At 37.1% G+C, this 23,211-nt stretch overlaps 1 protein-coding gene across 10 annotated transcripts; it reads left to right on the top strand.

Moving 5' to 3' along the window:
- Window positions 1-1,651: 1,651 nt before the first annotated feature.
- RNF14 (ring finger protein 14) lies at window positions 1,652-19,457 on the top strand. 10 transcript variants are annotated; one of them, XM_043913079.1, is made up of 9 exons: window positions 1,652-1,796; window positions 4,164-4,339; window positions 5,538-5,707; window positions 6,720-6,871; window positions 9,605-10,132; window positions 11,090-11,318; window positions 15,138-15,310; window positions 16,251-16,381; window positions 18,029-19,457. In XM_043913079.1, the coding sequence occupies exons 3-9, from the start codon at window positions 5,554-5,556 to the stop codon at window positions 18,084-18,086; spliced, it is 1,425 nt and encodes a 474-aa protein (XP_043769014.1). In that variant the 5' UTR covers window positions 1,652-1,796; window positions 4,164-4,339; window positions 5,538-5,553; the 3' UTR covers window positions 18,087-19,457. The 10 variants fall into 10 exon arrangements, with proteins under 10 accessions (XP_043769014.1, XP_043769012.1, XP_043769011.1 ...); XM_043913076.1 differs by having other exon boundaries at window positions 1,765-1,863; XM_043913078.1 differs by lacking the exon at window positions 1,652-1,796 and adding an exon at window positions 1,870-2,116.
- The last annotated feature ends 3,754 nt before the right edge of the window (window positions 19,458-23,211 follow it).

The raw sequence follows: 23,211 nt of genomic DNA on the forward strand, positions 1-23,211 counted from the left end.
CCTTCTGTGGCAGTCAGGAAGCCCCTCCAGTACCCAGTTTTTTCCCACTTGGCTTTTCCTTTCTTCTGCTTGCAGGACCAGCAATGTAATTTGTGAAGCCCAGTGCAAAATGAAAATGCAGACCTCTGTTTTCAAGTGGCTACTCCATTTTACATCCTCAGAATCAATATATGAGGATTCCAATTTCTTTGCCACTTCACCAACACTTGTTATAATCTGGCTTCTTTTTAAACATTCTTTATTGAGATATAATTGGCATACAACATTATATTATATTATGTTTCAGGTGTATAACATAATGATCCAATATATGTATGTATTGAGAAATGATTTCTACAGTGAGTGTAGTTAATATCCAACACAATACAGGTTTTTTTCTTGTGATGAAAACATTTAAGATTTATTCTCTTAGCAACTTTCATATATAATTATGTACTATATTCACCATGGTTTCCATAACATCCTAGTGACCTATTTATTTTATAATTAGAAGTTTGTGTCTTTACCTACTTGCCCACCTCTTGCCTCTGGAAACCACCAAACAGTTCTCTGTATCATGAGATTAAAACTTTTTTTTTCTTTTTATTACAGAGGTTCTAGTGAGTGTGAAGTGGCTTCTAATTGTGGTTTTTGATTTGTATTTCCCTGATGACTAATGACAAGCCTTTTTTCACATGCTTACTAAACATTTGTATATCTTCTTTGGAGAAATGTCTATTTACATCCTTTGCCCATTTTTATTTTTATTTTTATTTTATTTTATTTTTTTTTTCATCCTTTGCCCATTTTTAAATCGAGTTATCGGTCTTTCTGTTGTTGAGTTGTACGAGTTCTTTATATGTTCTGGCTTTTAAACCTTTATCAGACATATGATTTTCAAATTTGTTCTCCTGTGGGTTGTCTTTTCTTGATAATGTCCTTTGAAGCACATAAATTTTTAATTTTGATGAATCTAATTTATTTTTCTTTTATTTCTTGTGCTTTTGTTCCTAAGAACCTATTGCATAATCCAAGTTCATGATTTACTCCGACATTTTCTTCTAAGAGATGTTTTAATTTTATTGCTTACATTTAGGTCTTTGATACATTTTGAGTTAATTTTTGCATATGGCATGAGGTAGGGGACATGTAATTTTAATTCCCACTCAGCCTATACGCTTTGGTAAATTCTTGAACCTTTCTCAGTTTCAATTTCCTCACTTGTAAAGCAGGAATAACAAATAGTATCTAAATTATAAGGTTATAATGAAGTGAAAATTTACATAAAACCATGAATACAGGACTTGAAGCATCCCTATGCTTAATCAACACGGTAGTTATTACTGTTACAATATGACCAATGAGTGAATGCCTTCATAGTGGAGCTGCCAGAAAGATAGGTAGCATTTCTGAGACCGGGATCCCGGGAGGGGGAAAAGGCTTGCTTTCTCTACTTGGGGGAGCAGGTCTACCCCAGGTATTTCCCTGCCTCATGATTTACCTCTAGTGATTGGTAGAAATTCTAATTCCGACGCACATTCCCAGCAGGGACCCCAGAATCTGCATTTGTGTCAACGTCTCCACAGGCATACTTAAGTGTGGTGGGCAGCGATACAGTGACGGTGGTCGCGGCTGCAGCGCCGGTTTGACCCGCGGGGGGCGGCCGAGGGGCGGGGGCGGTCACGGCGTCTGCGCAGAGCCCTTCTCTCTCCGAGGCCTCCCAGCCAGATCCGCCCGGCTCAGCTGACAGCTCCGAAGACGGAAGAGGCGGTCCGCCGGTTGAGCCGGGCGTCTTCAGGCGGGGCCAGCGAGTGGAGGTGAGGGGACCCGGAGCTAGGTTGGAGGGCGGAACTTTTGAGCCCGGCGCGGTGGGGCAGCCGGAAGGTACAGTGGGAACTGCGCCCCAGGCGCGCGAGGCAGAGAAGGGCGGCCGGGCCGGGACTGCTTGCTTAGCAGGCTTCAACTCCCCAGACCCGGGACCCGGCCCGGCTAAGGTCCCCGGGGTGCCCAAAGGAGGAAGGGGAAGTTCCAGGCCCTGCCCCTTCGAGACCCCTGGGCGGGCTCACACGCGCGCAGCGTCCTCCGTTTCCAAGCGCTGGGGCAGGTAGCAGGGCTCGGGCCTGCCACCCAGTTGTAGGTGAGTCGCACAAACAACGACTCCATACGCCCCGCAGTGAGCCGTGGAGACATGGCAGCGGCGTGCTGACCACCCCCGACTCCCCACCCATGGCTGAATCCTTCATGCTGTGGCTTGGGAGAATGAGTAGGATTTTCCCAGGCCCGAGGGAAACCCGGCGGAGGAGGGGCCTCCCTCACTCTTGTAGCGGTTTCCGGTTTGCCTGAAAGTAATATTAAACTTGAATTCTCTAGTCTCGTGACACCGGGGTTTATTCTTGTTCCTGTGTTAACAGCTGAAGAAACAAGGTGGTCTGAATCCCGTTTTATTTTTATATTAGTTCTGTGATCTTGAGCCAGCGTGGACTTAAAATGTCATTTTTCTGTGTTTAGTGTAAATAGGAGTAGGACTTTCTTCATGGGGTTGTGGGAATCTAACGGGTTAGTGCATTTAAAGGGCTTACCACAATGCCTGACACATGGGAAGAGTTCACTCTTTTTGCTGTTATTGTGACGACCAACCCAACGTGCTCCTGGTGGGATGTGGCGGTGCAGTCCCTGAACCTTGATTCTAGTCTCCCATTGCAGCAACCACATCTCACCCCAGTTCAGTTCTCACTTTTTCTAATGTCTAACCTAAAGCACTGCTAGATTCTGAGAGCAATATACGCAGAGGCAAGACGCTTGATCCTCGCCCTTAAGGAACTAATTTAGTCAGAGAGGAAGCGCAAGTTCAGAAGAAAAACTGTAATGCAGGATAGGGTGTGATAATGTCATAGGAAAGTTACAATAAAAAAAAGTTTTCTGGATTTTTAAAGAAAGACATGCTAATTGGAAGTTTTACATGGAATAGGGGCTTTGGAGGTGGGTCTTGAAGACTGAATGAGTAGACTCAAAGAAATTTATGTCAGCAATTTTAATTAAGGGACTGGGACCTATGGCAGCTTCAGAAGCTGGGGTCTGGTGAGTTGGGTCATGAGGAGCTGCCAGTGGGAAACAGCTTGGAGTAGAGTTTCTTAATCCTGGCTGCACATTAGAATAACATGGCGAACTTGGATGACCCATGTTTGATTGAATTGCTCTGGGGTATAGCCTGGGTATAAATTCATTTCATCTCATTTATAATGTTTGAACAGGAAGAAACAAAAAGCTTAATTACTTTATCACCATGTACTACAGGTGGTAAAAAGCATTTACAATTATGTAAGGTGATGTGAAAAGACTTAGTATATAGTACATAATACATAGTAGTGAATGTGAAGTCGCTCAGTCGTGTCCGACTCTTCGCGACCCCATGGACTGCAGCCAACCAGGCTTCTCCGTCCATGGGATTTTCCAGGCAAGAGTACTGTAGTAGGTTGCCATTTCCTTCTGTAAATTGATCCTAAATTTCGTTGTTAGCTTATTTGGGAGTCACACATCTAAAAATATGGTTTTAAAATTATTGTTTTATTTTTTTTGCATTTTTAAAAAATTTTTTGCATATTTTAAGGTATTCATAGCATTCTCCAGAACCCATCTATTGACCAGTCTCCCTTTCTCCTTTATTCCCAGTTGAAGAAGCCTGGTAAAGCATTTAGAATAGGACTTAAATGTTTGTGTGTGAGCACTTTTATTATTTTGTTTTTAATTACCCTGCTGTCTTGCTTAAATTAACCTAATGTTGAGTGTCCCTGGCAGGCTTAATTCATTAGCGGACAAAAGGACTAACTGGAGGGGTAGGAAATGAAGGAATAGAAGAAGTGGAAGAGGAAAGGAAAAACAAAAACAAGAAAACCGAAGGAAGTGGTTTGTTATGGGGGCATGTTGTGCTGTCATCTCGTATGACCTTGGTCTTCTCAGCTCCTCCCAGGGCTGAAGGCAGTCAGATAAGAAGGGCACTCTGATTACTGGGAACATGTCCTTTGAACCACGTGGCTCAGTTAGGCTGACCTAGGTGAGTAATATGCAGCTGTAGAATAGGATTGACTGTGTGTTAGGATGTGCTTGATTTAAGTGGTGGTTACAGAAATTCAGAATTTAAATTTGGAGATGGTGCTAACACCATCTTTTGTATTTTTTTTCTGCAGATGGCAGGATTTCTCTAGTATATCTAGTATGAGTTCTACATCTTGGCCTTTTATCCACCTTCAGCAGTCTCATCTCCATCATCTTAAGAATAAATGAGATTTGCATGAGTTCCAAACTTGGGGCTGAAATACAAACTCCAGTGCTAATATCCTTTTCTTCTAGTTGTTATTAACAGGTACTAACTGACCTTAAATAGAATATATCACTATGTCTTAGGGACACAGCTTAAGCAGAACCATTATCATCTGCTAGAAAATGTATTTTTTGAAAATGGAATCATTTTAAATGAATTTGAGTTTTGTAGTGTCACCTTTTTATAACGTGAAAAACCACATCCTAACTTTTCTTTGTGCATTCCAATTTAGAAAATATTTGAACCAAGAGGGAGCATATTTGCAAATACAGTTATAGTCTAGTATTTTAATCGATAGAATGGTAATTTTTGGTGGTTGTTTTATTAAAGTAATTTTCACAGATTCTTACTACATATTTTTTGCATGTTTGAATTATCTGACTGTGGTGTATCTTTCAGTTGCTGTAATTAAAAAGCATTTGTACAGTTTAATTATAGCATATTTTCACTGTTGGTGTTACCTAAAATAGTGGTAAATCTTAAAATTGATTTGATATTATTTCAAAAATTTAATGTTTTGCTGCTTCCTCAGTTATGTCTCACATGTTTTCATCCTTGTAACAGTCTCTAGAGGGGGTGTTCTCAAGTAGGAGCAATTTTCTTCCCCCTCCCCAGTGGCAGGGTGGTGGTGGATATTTGGTTATGTCTGGAGATGTCTGTGATTGTCACAACTCTTGAGGAAAAGGCGTGCTGTTGGCATCTAGCAGGTTGAAGCCAGACATGCAGATTCATGTCCTCTAATACACAGGACAGCCTCCCACGACAGTTGTCTGTTCCAAAACGTCAGTGGCACTGAGGCTGAGAAAACCTGCCGTAGAGATTCCTGTGGATTTAAAAAATTCATTTATTTTTAAGAAGTATATCAAATATACCTTGACTGCTTTTGTGAGCAAGGCACTTTTCTAAGTTTAGAGAGCAAGTCAAAGTAGTTTGTGAATTGTCCTTGAAAAAATTTTTTATTGTGCTTTCTTTTCTAAATCATACCTAACTGATAAAGTCAGCAATTATAAGAACCACAGCTGTCCTTTTTGAAAAAGGCTGTTACTGTGCTGATCTACTGGAATGTTAGATATGCCTGTCACTTTTAGTTAGATAGAAAAGTGAGAATATTGATTAACTCTTTGCAGTTGTTTTTGAGGAACTTTCTTTAGGGGGGAATGGGGTTAAGGGGGAGGGCCATTAGACTTTTCCAGACTCTGTGCCTTTTCTGTTCTTAACTGACTTGAATGATTGTCTTCAGCTCCTCAGAAAATTAAATGTCGTCAGAAGACCGAGAAGCTCAGGAGGATGAATTGCTGGCCCTGGCAAGTATTTATGATGGAGATGAATTTAGAAAAGCAGAGTCTGTCCAAGGTGGAGAAACCAGGATCCATTTGGACTTACCACAAAATTTCAAGATATTTGTGAGCGGTTAGTTAATATTCTCTTAAACAGATTTTTTCTAGATAAAGGTTATTCTCAATTTCTTAGTGTACCCTAAGTTATTTATCATCTTGTGTTTATAGGCATTAGTGATAGATGGTAGTATTACAGATTTAATGCCTGTTTCTGTTTTAATTGAAAATAAAGGATGAACAATTTTCAATTTAACTCTGCCTTTTTGATCACAAATATTATCCTGCATATTTCATGCTTCCTGATCATCTAACTAGCAGTTCATCAGCTGTGAGTCATTGGCTGTTAAATAGGGGTAATAAAATAGAAAATGAAATAATATATGTGAAAACACTTGGAAAGATTTGGTTGTTGTTAATACTATTTGGTTTCTAGAATCTTTTCAACCACCATAAACACATGACACTACTACTCTGTGACCTTTTGCTTCAGAAAAAAATTAAAAACTAGTACTTTTGATACCGTATTCACAGAAGACATGAACACTTTCTCAATGTTTCTAGTGTAATAGCTTTAAGTAAAGAAAGGAAGTGTGATAACTGAAAATGAAACTTTGATTGTGAGGGTGTTGTAGCTTGCCCTCAGCCTGAGATCATTGCATTGGCATAGATTCTCCCAACTCTGATTCATTGGAGTTGGCACATGCTTGTCTAAGTAGGTCATGACTTTTTGATAGAAATAATGTCTTTTTCTCTAGATTGTGTCTTTAATCATCTACTATAAAAAACAACAAAGAAAACATTGTGTATTACTTGCTCACTAGTGTTAGGAATTATACTCAGAAGTGTAGCAAGAATAAGTTGTATATCTTCATTTTAAATTTCATGATGCTTAGTAGATTTTTTTAAGGGCTTATAAATTTTTTTAAGGTGGTGGCTCCAAAGTAAAATTAAGAACAGAAAGTGCTTTGGGGGAGGGTTTTTATCCCTTCAACTAAAGCATTACGTTTTTCTTGAGCACTGCTCAGCAGTAATGGACACTCAAGTGTTGACCAGCTGATCCTTTCTAATCTTTGTTTTTGGTTCAGGCAATTCAAATGAGTGTCTCCAGAATAGTGGCTTTGAATACACCATTTGCTTTCTGCCTCCACTTGTGCTGAACTTTGAACTGCCACCAGATTATCCATCCTCCTCCCCACCTTCATTCACTCTTAGTGGCAAATGGCTGTCACCAACTCAGGTTAGACCCGAAACTTAATTTCTATCCATTTTTAGAAACTTAAAAAATCATCTTTAATTGAAGACTACCTTGATGATCTTGAATTCAGTGCATGAAGAACAAATGGGCTTGATGTTGTAATTTTTTCCCCTTCATGAATTGTAATGTTAATAAGTTGAAAATGTTTGGTGTTTTAGAAAGGAATGGCAATAATTAGAATGATTAATCATTTTGAATTGCAGTAGGAGTAATTTTTAATCAAGTATATTGTTTCTCTCCTTTTCTTGCTATTTTCCCATTTAATCTGTATTGTAATGGAGACTATAGGTCATCCTCATTTTCCTCAGATGTTGGTATTGCTTTTTATTTTTTTATCCATTCCTTAAATGAAAGATTTAATTGTAATTAGGACTAAAATTGAGTTAATGTAGCTTTAATAAACATTCCTTAAGAACACATAAGAGCGCTTTTGTTTGTAGAAGTCTGTGTATTAGCAACAGTTGTTGACTGTGCTCACGTAATGTGAATGCACACAAATAAAAGTGCATATGATTCCTGTAGATATCTCATTAAGGCTTGAGATCTTATATTACGAGCTTTCATTTCCTCTGAGTCATATATCCTTTTCTAGTAACAACGTCAGCTCTTGATTGAGACATAAATATGGTTTGAAGCTAATATAATGTATTCTGGAGTAGATAATGGATCAATAGCAGGTACTTTTCTAGAAGTCATGATGAAGATTGATAGGCTGATGTATTAAGACAAAAGCTGTCAGAGTTACTTGACCTCAAGGAACAGCTTGTCAGTTTTTCTTTTTTGATCATGTAATTCTCATTCCTACCACTGTTCATCACCAGGCCAATCCTTAGATGAGAGTGCATTTGTTAAATTGAACTTCGAGTTTAAAAACAAAATTAAATTTTTAAAAAAGAATAATACATGTAGAATAAAAAGGAGTTTCACCTTGCATTTTAATATCTTTGTCAGAGGCAACACATGCAAGACAGTGGATTATTTATATTTAGATTACTCAGAGTTGACTAAATTATCTAGACATTTATAGTCCCATTTCTCCAGAGAGCTCTTGATACTTTATGTTCATGCATGTGTACACATGTGGAGTTTCAGATTCCAACCAAATAGCATCTACTTAATGCTGGCTTTTAGGGTGTAGGGAGAAGAGAGTTGCTCATTATTTTATGTTACATAGCTAAAATTATAGTAGGACTCTCTGTCAAGTAAATTTTTGTCCATATAATTGACATTTTAATCTGTTTCCTATGCTCCTTCCTTCAATTCTTGTTTGTTACTGGTCCCTGATTCCTTGGCTTTTTGAATTGCTCCTGTTGATAAGGAAGTTGACGCATGGACCTGTTCCTCACTGAATTTGTTTGATAGATAGAAGTGGGTTTAGTTTTCTAGTATTTTCCCTATTTCTTTTCCAATATATATATACAAACAGTGTCTTTCATGCTCTTCTCTTTCTGCCTCCCTTGTTCCTCACATGTATGTACATCTCAGATACCTCTTTCGAGAAAGGACTAGAGAAGAAAAGAGGATGGAGGAGAATGACTTCTTCCTTGGACTTGGTGACTCAAACATTCAGAGCTTCCCTTTTAGTATTTATTACATTTTAAAGATTTCATCAGGTTTCTTATTGATCATGAAAGCACATTTATGCAAATGTGTAAAAGCATTTGTTGTCCAGTCTTGAACAGTGTTTAGTTTTGTGCCCACATAGAGTTTAGTGAATAGCATTACGCAGTGTAAGGAAGAGAATGTGGTTCTTTTTCACTTCAGATGTCAAATTTACAAAATTTATTTGCATCTGGAAGGCTTATTCTTTGATGTTTACCTAAAAAGAAAAGCTGCTTATGAGCCTGAGCTCTACTTAAAAATCTTCTTATATTTGCCTTTCAAATTGAACAGACCAATTTTAAGGAGGAAAAGTCAAAATAGTTTAAACTTTGGTTGCGTAACTTAGGAAATGTGAGCTTTGCCTATGGCAGTGAAATCATGTTAAGGGCTTGTAATCATGTCCAGGTTCAATATCAGTCTGCTTTCCTCTGTTAACCAGGATCTGGTGTAAGCTCAGATTGCTTAGTTAAAATCAGCTTATAAAAAAAACAAAAAAAAACAAAAAAACAAAAAACAACAAAAAAAATCAGCTTATAAATTGGAATAACAAGGGCTCTGAGGTTAGATTCTGTTAGTGATTTTTTTCACTTAAGTTGACTTCTTGATACAGCTGAAAGAATTAATTTTAAAGCTTGGATGGTATTTTTAAATTGTTTTTTGCTAATCTTTATTGTAGGGTACCAACAGTGCTAGTACTCCAAAGGACTAGAAATAGTTCATTTTAAAACTAGATCTCTTCTGCTACATGAGATAGATAGCAATACTAAAGTAAAGAATAATAAAGAACAGAAATATTCCTCCATTTCAGTAGCCCATATGTAAACCTTGTTCTACATCTGGTAGACTCTTAACTGTTTCTCTTGTTTTATGGGGCTTCTTTTAGCTTCTGACCTTGTGTCTGTGGCTCATGTTGCTGAATAGTTTAAGAAGTACTTTGATAAGAACACTGATGCTATTGTGCAGCACAGTTTGTCACAGAAGTGAAAAGAATACTTTCTACTTCCTAATAGGAAGTATAAAGGTCTAAATTAAAAAGATTTCAAGGTAAATTAGGAGTTGACAGCATCATCATCTTTCCAAACTCAACAGCATCCTCATGTGTTTTTCCCCTAGCTATCTGCTCTCTGCAAGCACTTAGACAACCTGTGGGAAGAACACCGTGGCAGCGTGGTCCTGTTTGCCTGGATGCAGTTCCTTAAGGAAGAGACCTTAGCATACCTGAATATTGTCTCTCCTTTTGAACTCACAATGGGTTCTCAGAAAAAGGTTCAGAGAAGGATGGCTCAAGCTTCTTCCAACACAGAGCTAGATTTTGGAGGAGCCACTGGATCTGACATAGACCAAGAGGAAGTTGTGGACGAGAGAGCCGTGCAGGATGTGGAATCATTGTCGAGTCTGATCCAGGAAATCTTGGACTTTGATCAAGCTCAGCAGATAAAATGCTTTAATAGTAAATTGTTCCTGTGCAATATCTGTTTCTGTGAGAAACTGGGTGGTGAGTGCATGTACTTCTTGGAGTGCAGGCATGTGTACTGCAAAGCCTGTCTCAAGGACTACTTTGAAATCCAGATCAGAGATGGCCAAGTTCAGTGCCTCAACTGCCCAGAACCCAAGTGCCCTTCAGTGGCCACTCCTGGTCAGGTAACTCTTCACTCCGCTGACAGCTGCTCCCTAATTCTCTCACAACTCTCCAAAGGGAGGCATTCTCTCAGGAACTTCTTGATAGGGCTCGTCAGAGCAGTCTGAGGCCTTGGAGCCAGCCCACCAGTTTTATTCTGTCCATGATCTTTATCTAAACAAATGTAAATGCTCCCTTTGCTGGCTTTGGAATGGGTGGTCCTTGGCAAGGATGAGCATTAAAAAAATAATTCTGGTGATTTACTCTGTATTATCTGCTAAGAGGGGGAACTACTACCCAGTCTGTGTTGAGGTTGGGATCTGGAGGGGTTATCCCTTGGGATGATTAACCAAATGTTTACAGACTTTAAAGATAGCCTGCTTGGTTGTTTCTTCTTTAAAAAAAAAAAAAATCAGCTCCTTTGAGGCATAAATGTACTCATTTAAAGTGTACATTTTGCTTTGTTTTGACAAATGGGTAGACCCATGTAACCACCGTCTCAGTCAAGATCTATAGACTTCCCATACTAGCTCTGTTGGTAAAGAATCTGCCTGCAAAGCAGGAGACCCTGGTTTGATTCCTGGGTCAGGAAGATCTGCTGGAAAAGGGATAGGCTACCCACTCCTGTATTCTTGGGCTTCCCTTGTGGCTCAGCTGGTAAATAAATCACCTGCAATGCAAGAGACCTGGGTTCGATCCCTGGGTTGGGAAGATCCCCTGGAGACAGGAAAGGCAACCCACTCCAGTGTTCTGGCCTGGAGAATTCTATGGATTGTATAGTCCATGGGGTCGCAAAGAGTCAGACACTACTGAGCCACTTTCACTGACTCACTCACTCATACTTGGTTTGATTTTGAAGTGAGATATAGAGTTTTATTTTCTGTTCATCTGGTTTTTATGCTTGCTTCCTGAAGATCTCCCTCAGGATCAGAACTGGTTGGGAAATCATCAAACTTAACGATGTTTATGTTTCCCTCAAGGTCAAAGAGCTAGTGGAAGCAGAGTTGTTTGCCCGTTATGACCGCCTTCTCCTCCAGTCCACCTTGGACCTGATGGCCGATGTGGTGTACTGCCCCCGCCCATCCTGCCAGCTGCCTGTGATGCAGGAGCCCGGCTGTACCATGGGCATCTGCTCCAGCTGCAATTTCGCCTTCTGTACCCTGTGCAGACTGACCTACCACGGGGTCTCTCCATGTAAGGTGACAGCAGGTAGGTTGTAACCATGTGAACTCAGTCTCCCAGCCCTCCCCCACCCCCTAGAAAAGAGACTTATCACTTCAATTCTGAATTTGGAAGAATTGTGTTCTTCTCTGTTGGTTCAACAGATATTTTTGTGTCAGCTGCTGCCTACATTCTGGGAACATAGCAGTGACCAAATGCCCTCATGGAACTTACATTCTAATGGGGGAGATAGGCAAACCAAATAAATAAGGCTATTAGATGGTGGTAAATGCTGAAGAGGTAAAAAAAAAAGTAAAGCAGAGACAGTGTGCTCTGAAGTGTTCTGAAGGGGAAGGCATTTGGGATTTTATTTAGAAAAACCCAGTGGGCAGAGTGGTTTGAGTAGACTTGAAGGAAGTAAGGAAACAAACCATGCAGATACCGAGGGGGAGCATTCTATGGAAGGAATGACAGGGTAATTTCTATCTATGAATATGGAATAATGTAGATCCTGGCAAATGCAGATCATCTGAGCTATCACTGTTGTTTCCATGGTGCACATATTTGATCAAGTTCTTTCTCAGTGAGCCCAAGAGGCCTCAGAATCTTCCTCAACACAGTGCTTTAGAAAGCCACCCTCTATTGAGGTAGGCACAGGAAGTGAAACCTGTTAGCCATTTCTAATTTAGATAAGGATTGAGAAATCAGGCCCTTGACATCAATTTGACTAGACTTTGGTGACTTAGTCTTTCTCAAACCAACAGGGCTGATGATAATAGCTACTTCATAAGGTTATTGTAAGTTTGAAATGACCTATTGTAGTGCTACTCAAAGTTGTTATAGCTGTTATACTGGTCAGTGACAGGGTAAATACAGAAACTGAGAGTCAGGGTTTAAAACTTTTGTAGCAATTTCATTATTGCTGGCCACTGACTAAATTTTATGTCAATCAAATACAATAAGAATTTAGGCTTATATTTTTTGTCTTTTTATTCATTTTTATAATAATTCATCTGATTATATTTTGCAAAAGTCCTTGACAGAGTGGGAGGAAAAAACTGGTTCTTCACTGAAGTTTGAGAATGGGCATTTTGCATGTGAAATGCAAAATGGTAACTATTTTTTTTTAATTTGTATATTATTTTTATTTTTAAAGTATAATTGATGTATAATTTGTGCTAATTTTTTCTTTACGGCAATGTGATTCAGTTACATTCTTTTTTATATTTATATTCTTTTTTATTATGATTTATCACGGGATGTTGAACATAGTTCCTTGTGCTATACAGTAAGACCTTGTTTATCCATTCATATATAATAGTTTGCATAACCCCAGCCTCCCCAATCCATCCCACTCCTGGTTTCCTTGGCAACTACCAGTCTGTTCTCTATGTCTACAAGTCTGTTTTTGTTTTGTAGATAGGTTCATTTGTGTCATATTTTGGATTCCACATATAAGTGGTATCAAATGGTATTTGTCTTTTTCTTTATGACTTTACTAGTAGGATAATCACTAGCTGCATTGATGTTACTGCAGATGGCTTTATTTCATTGTTTATTATGGTTGTGTAGTGTTCCTTTGTACATACGTACCACATCTTCCTTACTCATTCATCTGTTGATGGACATTAGGTAGTTTCCATGTCTTGGGTATTGTGAATAGTGCTGCTGTGAATATAGGAGTGCAGGTATATTTTTGAATTATAGTTTTACGTGGATATATACCCAGGAGTAAGATTGCTGGATCATTTGGTAATTCTATTTTTTGTTTTCTAAGGAACATCCAAAGTGACTTCCATAGTGGCTGCACCTTTTACAGACCCATCAACAGTGTAGGAGGATTCCCCTTTCTCCACACCCTCTCCAGTATTTGTTATTTGTAGACTTTTTATTTATTTATTTATTTATTTTTTGGTAGACTTTTTAACGATGGCCATTTTCACTGCTGTGAGGTGGAACCTCATTGTAGTTTTGATTTGTAGTTCTCTAATAATTAGTGGTATTGAACATCTTTTCTGTACCTATTGGGCCATCTGTTTGTCTTCTTTGGAGAAATGTCTATTTATTCATAGTTATTTTACCCATTTTTCCATTGAGTTGTTTGTTTTTGTTGTTGACCTGTTTTGTTGTATGAACTGTTTGTATATTTTGGAAATTAAGCCCATGTCGGTTGCATCATTTGCAAATACTTTCTCCCAAACCATCTCTTTTTATTGATGTTTTCCTCTGCTGAACAAAAGCTTGTTAAGTTTGATTAGGCCCCATTTGTTTATTTTTGCTTTTATTTCTATTACTTTGGTCAGAAAATGTTTTGCCTCTGTTCTCTTCTGAAAGTTTTATGGTGTTATGTGTTAGATTTAAGTCTTTAAACCACAAAATGGTAACTATTAATGCCAGTATTGCTAGTTACTGATTGTTAGCAGAGAATCATCTCCAAGAAAGGACCCTGACAGGAGAATGAGTAAATGGAGTACTTCCAGTCACCTGTGGCAGAGTTTTGTAGAGGTTATGGGCAGATGGGATGGAGAACTTACCAGAGTATAATATAAGCCTTTACTTGAGACTTTGGTATCCTTATCATTGAGAGGCTAAAGTACCTTCCAGGTATTTCACAATGTTTGGGAAAGAAATCAAAGATAGGCTTTGGGGGCTTCAGCAAAATTGGGAATCTCTTTCTTAGTCTCTATATCTATATGTTAGATATTACCATACAAAATATATGATACACTAATAATTTTATTATTTTGAGAACATTCGAGCAGCATCCTCTGTCCTTAAGATGTCTCGGAATACAAAAACGCTTTGAACTAGTAGAGGAAATACAAATGAAAGGATTTAAAAATACATGTCTGCTGCATCTCAGTAGAAGTGTTGAAGTCATGGGAATGAACAACACAGAGAAAGGATTCATAGGTGAAGGAAAAATGCAAATATAATTCTGCTCCAGAAGTTGTCTACTTCTAAATAATATGAGGAAGGTAAAATAGTAAAAGAGCCAGAACATTGTTGAGAGAGGTCTTTAATTAATTGTGTTGAAAAGTTAAGGTAATAGAATTGTGAGCAGAAGCCTTTGTTGACAAATAAAGCCTTTGGAAATAGCTGCCCATTCCATGTGATAAAGCAGTAGAAACCAGATTGTTGAGAATTAAGCAGAAAAGTTGGTAGAAAGGACTTTTCCTTTACCTGTTGGTGGTAAATTTTATTCACTGGCTTTTTTCTTATATATGCAGAAGTGAACCATTGGTCTTTGCCCTTAAATCAAAGGTGCTTTTGTTTAGTTTGGCAGGTCTTATTATTAAATGGTGAATGATGCTGACTTAGTAGAAAATCAACGTCTGTTTCAACCTTTGTGTCATTTGATAAGTCAGCCTTTAAACTGTACTACTAGTTGTACTAGTTGCACAAAAATGTCAACATTAATAAGTTAAAATCAAAGGAAAAAGATAAGCTATTATTCTGTCAATTTAAGAAGTCCAGCTTTTCTACTTGGAGAATTCCTGTCTGTTCTTTGTCTTTCATGCATGTGTAATTTTTACCTAGTTACAACCTAAATATACTTTTTGCTGGCTTCTGTAATGAGTATTTTAATTGAGTTGTAGCCATCCTAATTATAAGTTATAATTATAATATTAATAACTAAATATTATGTCATTAAGTGGTTCCACACATAATTATTCTCTTGGACATTTAATTTGTTTGCCATTGTTATATGTGTCTCTTTGCATATAATTTTACTTTGGATTAATTCCTTATGATAAAATCCCAAGAATAACATTATTGAATAGTCAAAGGTTATGATAATTTTTAATGATTTTTTAATGAGCTTTACAAGTTGTATAAAAGTTAATTTTCCATTTCACCTTCTAGAAAAACTAATGGACTTACGAAATGAGTACCTGCAAGCAGATGAGGCCAATAAAAGATTTTTGGAACAGAGGTATGGTAAAAGGGTGATTCAGAAGGCACTGGAAGAGATGGAAAGTAAGGAGTGGCTAGAAAAGAACTCAAAGAGCTGCCCATGTTGTGGAACTCCCATTGAGGTAAAAGTTTGGGGACAGACTTGGAGACCTACCTACTTGCAAACATGTTATGATTTCCTCAAGAAGCCTTTTAATTTTGAACTAATTAAAACACATTTTGGTATTTATTAAACCTTCTTGGAAGATTCAAATTTACTACTAATTATTGTTACTGATATTAAATATATGTAGACTTCCCTTTTCAGAGTGCTTTCCTACAGTGATGGTTTTTCTCACCTTGTATCCACCTCAAAATTGAATGAGTTATGAGGAGGCCATACTAGAGCTACAGTCAACTCAACTCATCTATGTTATTTTAAAAAAAAAAAAAAGGCTGACTTCTCCAAACTATTTATCCTGGAATTTAACACATCTTTTTAACAAGTTCCTGCTTATGAAATACAGATATAAGTCAAAATAGACAGATAAATCTATTGCTTCTTGACAAAACCTTAAAAAGGTTTAAAATCAAAGTATATGTTTTTGCATTTGATTCTGTTGTTCCAATCCATTATATCTGAGCTAACCTGGATGATGATGCCCTAGTTACTCCATTGAGGAAACTGGCCTTCTATTTAACCACTTTGACATGCCTCAGCTCTGATAGAATGGGAGACTTGGGTACCAAATGTTTACTTAGATTTATGTAAAAAGTTTAAATACCACATATTAAAGCCAAACATTTTCATATCAGTCTAACTACATAATTCACATATACATGTTTGGATTGTTTTTACTGTTTATCAGAAGAGATTTTGCTTAGTATCTAAGTATTTCCTGTATTTCACTTGTAATGCCAAAGAGTTTAGGCATTAATATTTACCAGTGTGTGTTAACCTGTGTTTCTCAACCCTGCATTAGAAAAGGGAGACGATAAGGAGAATGTTGTACCAAATCATTTTGTCAAGTGCATTTCTCTTTTGCTTTTACAGCCTTGATATTTTTCTCTCTTTCCCACCAGAAATTAGATGGATGTAACAAGATGACATGTACTGGCTGTATGCAATATTTCTGCTGGATTTGCATGGGTTCTCTTTCCAGAGCAAACCCTTATAAACATTTCACTGATCCTGCTTCCCCGTGTTTTAACCGGTACGTTTACACAGAACTCCTAGTCTCAGCAGTTTTGGGTACTTGATTTGCAGACCACGAGCCCAGTAAGTTTTAGCTTTGGTACTTTGTTTATTTAGAGGATTTTCTTGTATTTTTAAATATTTTCTTATATTTTCTTTCATATATTTTTCATATTTTTCTTTCATATATTTTTAATATATTTTCCCCATATATGCATTTTCTTGAAAATGAGTTTTATGATGAAAATATACTATCTGAAGATTTTCTTTAATTTATTATCCTCCTCAACTTTTTTAGTGAAAAATTTCAAACATACAGAAGAGTTGAAAGGATAGACTATGATATCTTTCACCAAAATGAACAATTGATAATATTTACCATATTTGTTTTCTAAATTTATTGCTTAACTACTTGACCATAAGTTGGAGATATGATGTGTCATCTCTATATACTTCCACACATCTTTCCTAAGATAAGAAAAGTCTTGTACATAACAGTAATACCTCAAAAAATTTAACAATGGCATACTGTCATCTAATAAAATATTTAAGACTTATCAACTATTCCTCAAAATATCTTTTAAAGCTGTTTTATTATACCAGGATCTAATCAGGTTTAATTATTTTATTTGATTCTGTTTCATAATAGAGAAAAGTATTACCCACTTTTTGTTTGTTTGTATGGAGTGGAACATTGACCTTTTGAAGAGTCTAGGCTGTTGTCCTATATAACCTTACCTCCTGGAGTTTTGTTTCTCCATGGTGCCTTTTAGTTTGCTTCTCTTTCCTCTCTATTTTCTGTAAAGTGGAAGTTAGCTGTAGAATGGAGTTTGACTAGATTTAGAGCAACATTTTTGACAGGAATACTTAACAAGAGGTGGTGTACTTCATGTTGTATCACGTCAGATCCATAATGTCAGGCTCTCTCACTATTAGCATGATGTTCAGTTCTATCATTTGTTCCATTGTAAAGGTAAGGTTTTTCTTTTGTTATTAGTGAGTGATCTGTGGGGTGATTCCTTGGCACAATGTGAATATTCTTTTTTCCACCAGCTTCAGTTTCAACATCAGTTGATAATCTTTGTTAATAGACATCTGTGGGGTACCTTCAATCAGTTCTTGACGTTATGAAACTATGAGTTGAAGAAACCAGCTCTGCCTATGAACCACTGGAAATAAAAGTGTTGAAAATACAAATGTTAAGTAACATAAGAGAAGGAAAAGAAATTGGCAACTGTAAAACATTCTACTGGTGGAGAGTACAAGCAAGGTGAAGATGGAAAGGATGGAGTGATTAGTGTGTAGTAAAGTTACAGTGTTTTGAAGGAGTGTAGCTTCTAGACTGCCTGAATTTTTCAGTCTTGACTTATTCCACATATTATACACATTGAGTGTCAGTTTTTGTGATACCTGTCTCCCACTATCGTTTCTCCTTGGCCCTTGAGAATTGTCTGGATCCTTAAAAAAGGGTTGTTCCTATAAACTTTAAGATAGCTTGTTTAGAGGGATTCACATTTCAGCCCTTCCCAGTAGAATAATTAAAGGAAAGGAAAAGATATACAAAGATGTTATCAGAATAGTGCAGAAAATATATTTGAAAAAAGGAAAGAAATTATATTCAGTTTCTATCAGGTATATTAAAATGCACCTTGTTTTATGCGTCCAGGTTGTTCCATGCTGTGGATGTTAATGGAGATATTTGGGAAGATGAGATTGAAGACTAATTAACTTCTGCTGCTCAAGATATGGAAGTGGAATGGTTTGCCCTAATCTTTTGTCAAGTATACAGAGTAACTTTGTAGGATATTTAGGGTGCCATTGATTCAGTCTTCCTGTGTAGAAGATATGGAGGAACAAGGTTTTATTTTCACGTGGTACTACTGATTAAGGCACATGTATACATTTTTTCATTGCAGCATAATTGAAGAAGTATTAAGCCAAAGGTTCAGAAAATGAAAAATAGAAAATATTAATATTACAATGTGCCCGAAGCTTTGAGTAGTTAAAAATTAAATATTTATTTTCTTCTCCAAGCTTTAGGGAAAGAGAGACGGGTCAAGAGTTAAAGACCTTTTTATCTCTGAGAAGCATCCCTCTAAGACATTCTGTGGGAGCTGTCTCAGTAGTACTCCTTAACACCTGGGGTGGGTAGAAGCCTTACTAAAATTGTGCCGAGAGCCTGATCTTATTTACTTCATGTTACATTCTTTCCAACCTGAATTTCTGCTGATTTTATTTGGAGGAAGCCCTTTACTTTAACTGATTGGATGGCCCAGTGTCATTTTGATCTGCTTCTTTTCAGAATAGAAATTTACAGATAATTTAAAAAATATTTTTTAGTACATAAACACTGTAGGTCACCTGATATATTTATCAGTGGTCTATAGTCCACTGGTTTTGAGCCAAGTCTAGAATTTATTGATAGTGGCTTAGAAGAATTTCAGCCCTTTTAAACTTTGCTGTTTCTTCTAGGCAGTAGAGCTTAGATTCAGAACGACTTGTCTTTGCTACCTTTTGTTCTACATTCTCTCCGGTTGACCCTTGCCCTGTCTTTCATTGGTAAGGACAATTTTAATATTAGCTCCAAAAGCTCATAGTTTTATTTCCCCTGCTGGGATAGGAGAAAGCCTAATATGTTCCCAAGCTGAACTTTAATTATCTGCGTTTTGAACACTGCACCACCATAGTTCCAGTGCTAAGTTGCTGAATTCTTTTTAAAGGGCTTCTCTAATGTGCTATGGAAATTTGTTTTCCTATCCTCTTTTTTTTTTTTTTGGCATCAGCACTGTTCCAGGGGATGATTTTGGCTTGATACCTAGATCCCTGTTCTTGAGTTTTGTTGGCTTTTTGAAAAATTGTCTTTCCGTATGGTTTGGTGAGTGGGTTGGTAGCAAAATAAGATTTTTGGTAAAAAGGACAGAAGAATTCAGCTATAGCTGTGAACATGTTCTTTTTTCCTACCTTGTCATTGAAAATTGGGGAATCACTTTTAACCATTTTATGTGTGTATCCAAAGAGCACGGACTGTTTCTGGATTGTCAATGAGGATGCTAAATCTTAAAAATAAAAATTATTTAAAACTTGTCTTATAATTAGAGCAGAGTTGCTGCTGTGTGTTCTGTCACCAAGGCAATGATCACATTTAAAAACTATATGGTGTATAACACATATTCTTAAAGTGAGCAGAAGAAAGTGATGGAACAGCATCTCCTCTTTTACCTAAGCTTGTGATTGAACTTAGATTTTAGGGCCCATATTTTGTTTAATCTACATGGACGTCAGTTCAGCACATTTTATATAAGAGCTAAAGTTAACTTAAAAAATAAGTTGAAGATAAATGGAAATTAAAACAACTAATTACATATAGTACATATTTAAGAAGACTGACTCTTCTCAATGACTGGGTAAGATTGTTCATTTCATACCTTTCACTGGTAGCCTCTCAGAAGCTCTTAGATTCATGGGCTAATTTGATGTTGCTAGGGGTTATTTGGGGCTGTTGTACATTATGTTCATGATGTATTGAAAGTAGGAAAGACGTCTTAGTTTTGTGAAAGAAATGACAGGATTTTTCTCTATGATTTAAAAAAAACACAACAGGTCCTTAGCCTCAAAGACTTGTTTGTTCAACTGAGTGTTTTTTCTTTAGGTACAAGATCTTCACCCTTTAATTTTCACAAAGACAGTAGGACTTATAAAGTCTTATTTTTATTTATTTATTTAATTTACTTATAATTTGCCAATCAGATAGGGCAAAATGGTGCACAATTAAAATTTTTTTGCATACACATTGATTACTAATGAGTATAATTTTTGGAAATTTTCATTCTGTGAATTGTTGTTAAGTTCCTTTGAATTTTTAAAAAATTTTTATTGGAATATAGTTGATTTACAGTGTTGTGTTAGTTTCAGGATGAAGGCCTTTTTTACAGTTGGGCTGAGATTTGCCATAAATTGATATGGACCTTATGAGTCCTTTTGATGGGAATGAGAGAACAGAGGAGGATCCCTTTGAAGATTGCTAAAGCAGTTTTGAAGAGGGTGCATCCCTTGATTTTATAGAAAAGGTTTGGATCTAGAACTGATAAATGAAAACAACCTGCTAAATAACTTTTAAAGTCAATATAAAGCTTTTGTGACTTTTAAAGCTTGGGACTGAATCAACTTAAGTGCCTGCTTTTGTCACTTGAGGTAAATCTTGTCTCATTCATTTTTTCTAAAGTAAACATTTTGTTTTACAGTAGTTTTAGATTTTCAGAAAAATTGCAAAGATAGTACAGAGTTCCCACCTACTCTACACCCATTTCCTTACTCTTTTTTTTTTTTTTAATGTGGACCATTTTTAAAGTCTTTATTGAATTTGTTACAGTATTCCTTCTGTTTTATGTTTTGGTTTTTTGGCCTCAGGGCATGTGAGATTTTAGCTTCCCAACCAGGGATTGAACTTGCAAACCCTGCACTGGAAGGCGAAACATTTCCTTATTCCTTTTTTTTTTTTTTCATTTCCTTATTCTTAACATCTTATATTACTATGATACATTTGTCACACTTAATGAACAGTGTTATTAACTAATCTCTATACTTCTAATTTCCTTAGTTATTTTTTTTCCTAGACACTTTTATCTGTTCCAGGATCCCATCCAGGATACCACATATTACTTTTAGTCATCCTGTCTCCTTAGACTCCTCTCGGCTATCACATTTTTATTAGTAATATTACATAAACATTGTATCTTAATGCATCTGTATTGGTCAGAAGCGAAAAATTTTTGCCTGAAGACTGATTACCTGTTCTAGGTAGGCTCAGAAAATCAGTGAAATTCTTCTTTGGTTGAGATCTTTTTCTGTTTTTTTCTGAGGACACTGGCTATCTCTGGAGTTTTAGGCTGTGTGCCTGTTATGGTCATTTTTCTGCTCAGTTTCATAAGGAAATCATTAAACACTGGACAAGTTGATCAGACTTGTGGGTCATCTGGACTCACAGAGGCTCTGCACTAGTGTGAGAAGATGAGCCCTGCCACCTCAGCTGAATACTGAATTGAATGAGTGCGCATCTAGTGGCTGCACGCCTTCCTGTTGAGGAGATGGGTAAGAGAGAAAACAGTTGGCAGCCATATTCCCAGACCTATAGTATTATCAACAAGGTCATTTTTAGAAAAGAGGGTTCTCATTTTTTTTTGTTCTCATTTACATTAGAAATTCATTAATATGCCTACTTTTTATTTTTAAGAGAAAATTAATCAAATCTGATAATCATAAAGTCCTTCATATGGTTGCCTGATCTAGAAGGGGATTTCAAAATTTTGACTGGAATTTTGGAGAGCCTAACATGTATTAATTTTTAAAGTAAGTCATAAGCATCACCAGCAGGTGGCAATAGTTCCCATGGTATAAATGCAATAACTGGTTATGACAGGGGTAGTATTTTGTTGTAGAAGCAGACGTATTTCTGGGATTTTAATTTTTCTCATTGTATTTCATTACAGTCTGTTATACACTTTGCTAGGTAGAATAACATCTGATGATACCAGCAAGGCAGGAACAGCAGTACTACCAAAGACTGTAGGGCCACTTAAAACTGTACTTGAAGCATAGTTGACATCCAATTGTGATGTGATATTAAAATGTCACCCCTGATAGTAGTGCTTGCCTGAAACCACTGAAGTGAAGAAATTAAGTTATATCTGAGTAAGACCAAGGAATTTTAAACTGTGGTGCCATCTCATATTGGTGAGAGTGGCTAAGTAGTGTGTTCCCTGAACTTTGGCTCATTAAAAGTAAACACTGGCCTGCAGGCCAGGTTGAGAGGTTGTGGTCAGAAAGCTGTTTATAATATCAACTTTGAGCACCTATAGTCTAGTGTCTGCATAATTACTCAAGTAGCCTGAAGATTTACCACTCCAAATAGTACCATATTTCTCTGAGCCAGAGGATGCTTTGGAGAGCATTGTGCACATTGAAAACTTAGTGAGATCTGATGCCTAAGTTGGTAAGTACAGTCAGCGTAGTTATTTCTTTTCCTTGACTCTCTTATTTTCTTCATTGAATCAACAAACTAAGCTAATATTAATATAACCTAAATGCATATAAATATGAGATGATTGTGTGTCTTAATTTCAATCCCATTCCAATACAAACTTGTTGTGTTTCTTAGTATTTGTTCACTCATTTAATGAATATTTATGAAACACCTCACAATAGGGTGTAAAGCAGATATAAACCTCCTTGCCCTTGTAATTTTTTTGCATACACAAAAATTCTGGTGGAAGGAAACAGACACTAAGCAAATTACATGATTTATCAGAAGATAAGCACCATAGAGAAAAGTTGGAAGAAGGAATAGGGGAGGCTATTGGGGAGGCTGAGTGATGCTGGAATTTTAAAGAGTAGAGAGGAGTTCATCAGCATAGCCCTTGAACAAAGGCTTGGCAGTGTGGAAGTGAACCTTGTGGACACTGTGAGAAGAGAGTCCAGGCAAAGAGAACAGCAGAAGCAAAGGCCTTTGGGATAGGAGTGTGTTAGAGGACTCCGAGAATGGCATGGTAGCCAGTAAGGACTTAGGCAGACTGAGAAAAGGAGAGTATTAAGAGGTGGGATGGCAGTGGGTGGTGCTGCAGACTGCTTGGGCCTTGGGTGAACTTTGGCTTCTACTCTGAGATGGAAGCCCTTGGAGGACTTTGAAGTGTGATAGTGTCTGGTGTATGAGGGAACAGGGTGAGCAAGGGCAGAAACAGATTAATTAGGAAACAACTGCAGTAACTCACGTGAGACGTGCAGGTGCCTTGGACCAGTGTACCAACACTTGGAATCTTGACAGATATTCAGATTCTGTACTTGAAGGTAAAACTA

This window comes from Cervus elaphus, chromosome 9 (genome assembly GCF_910594005.1).
Source record: "Cervus elaphus chromosome 9, mCerEla1.1, whole genome shotgun sequence".
NCBI lineage: Eukaryota > Metazoa > Chordata > Mammalia > Artiodactyla > Cervidae > Cervus > Cervus elaphus.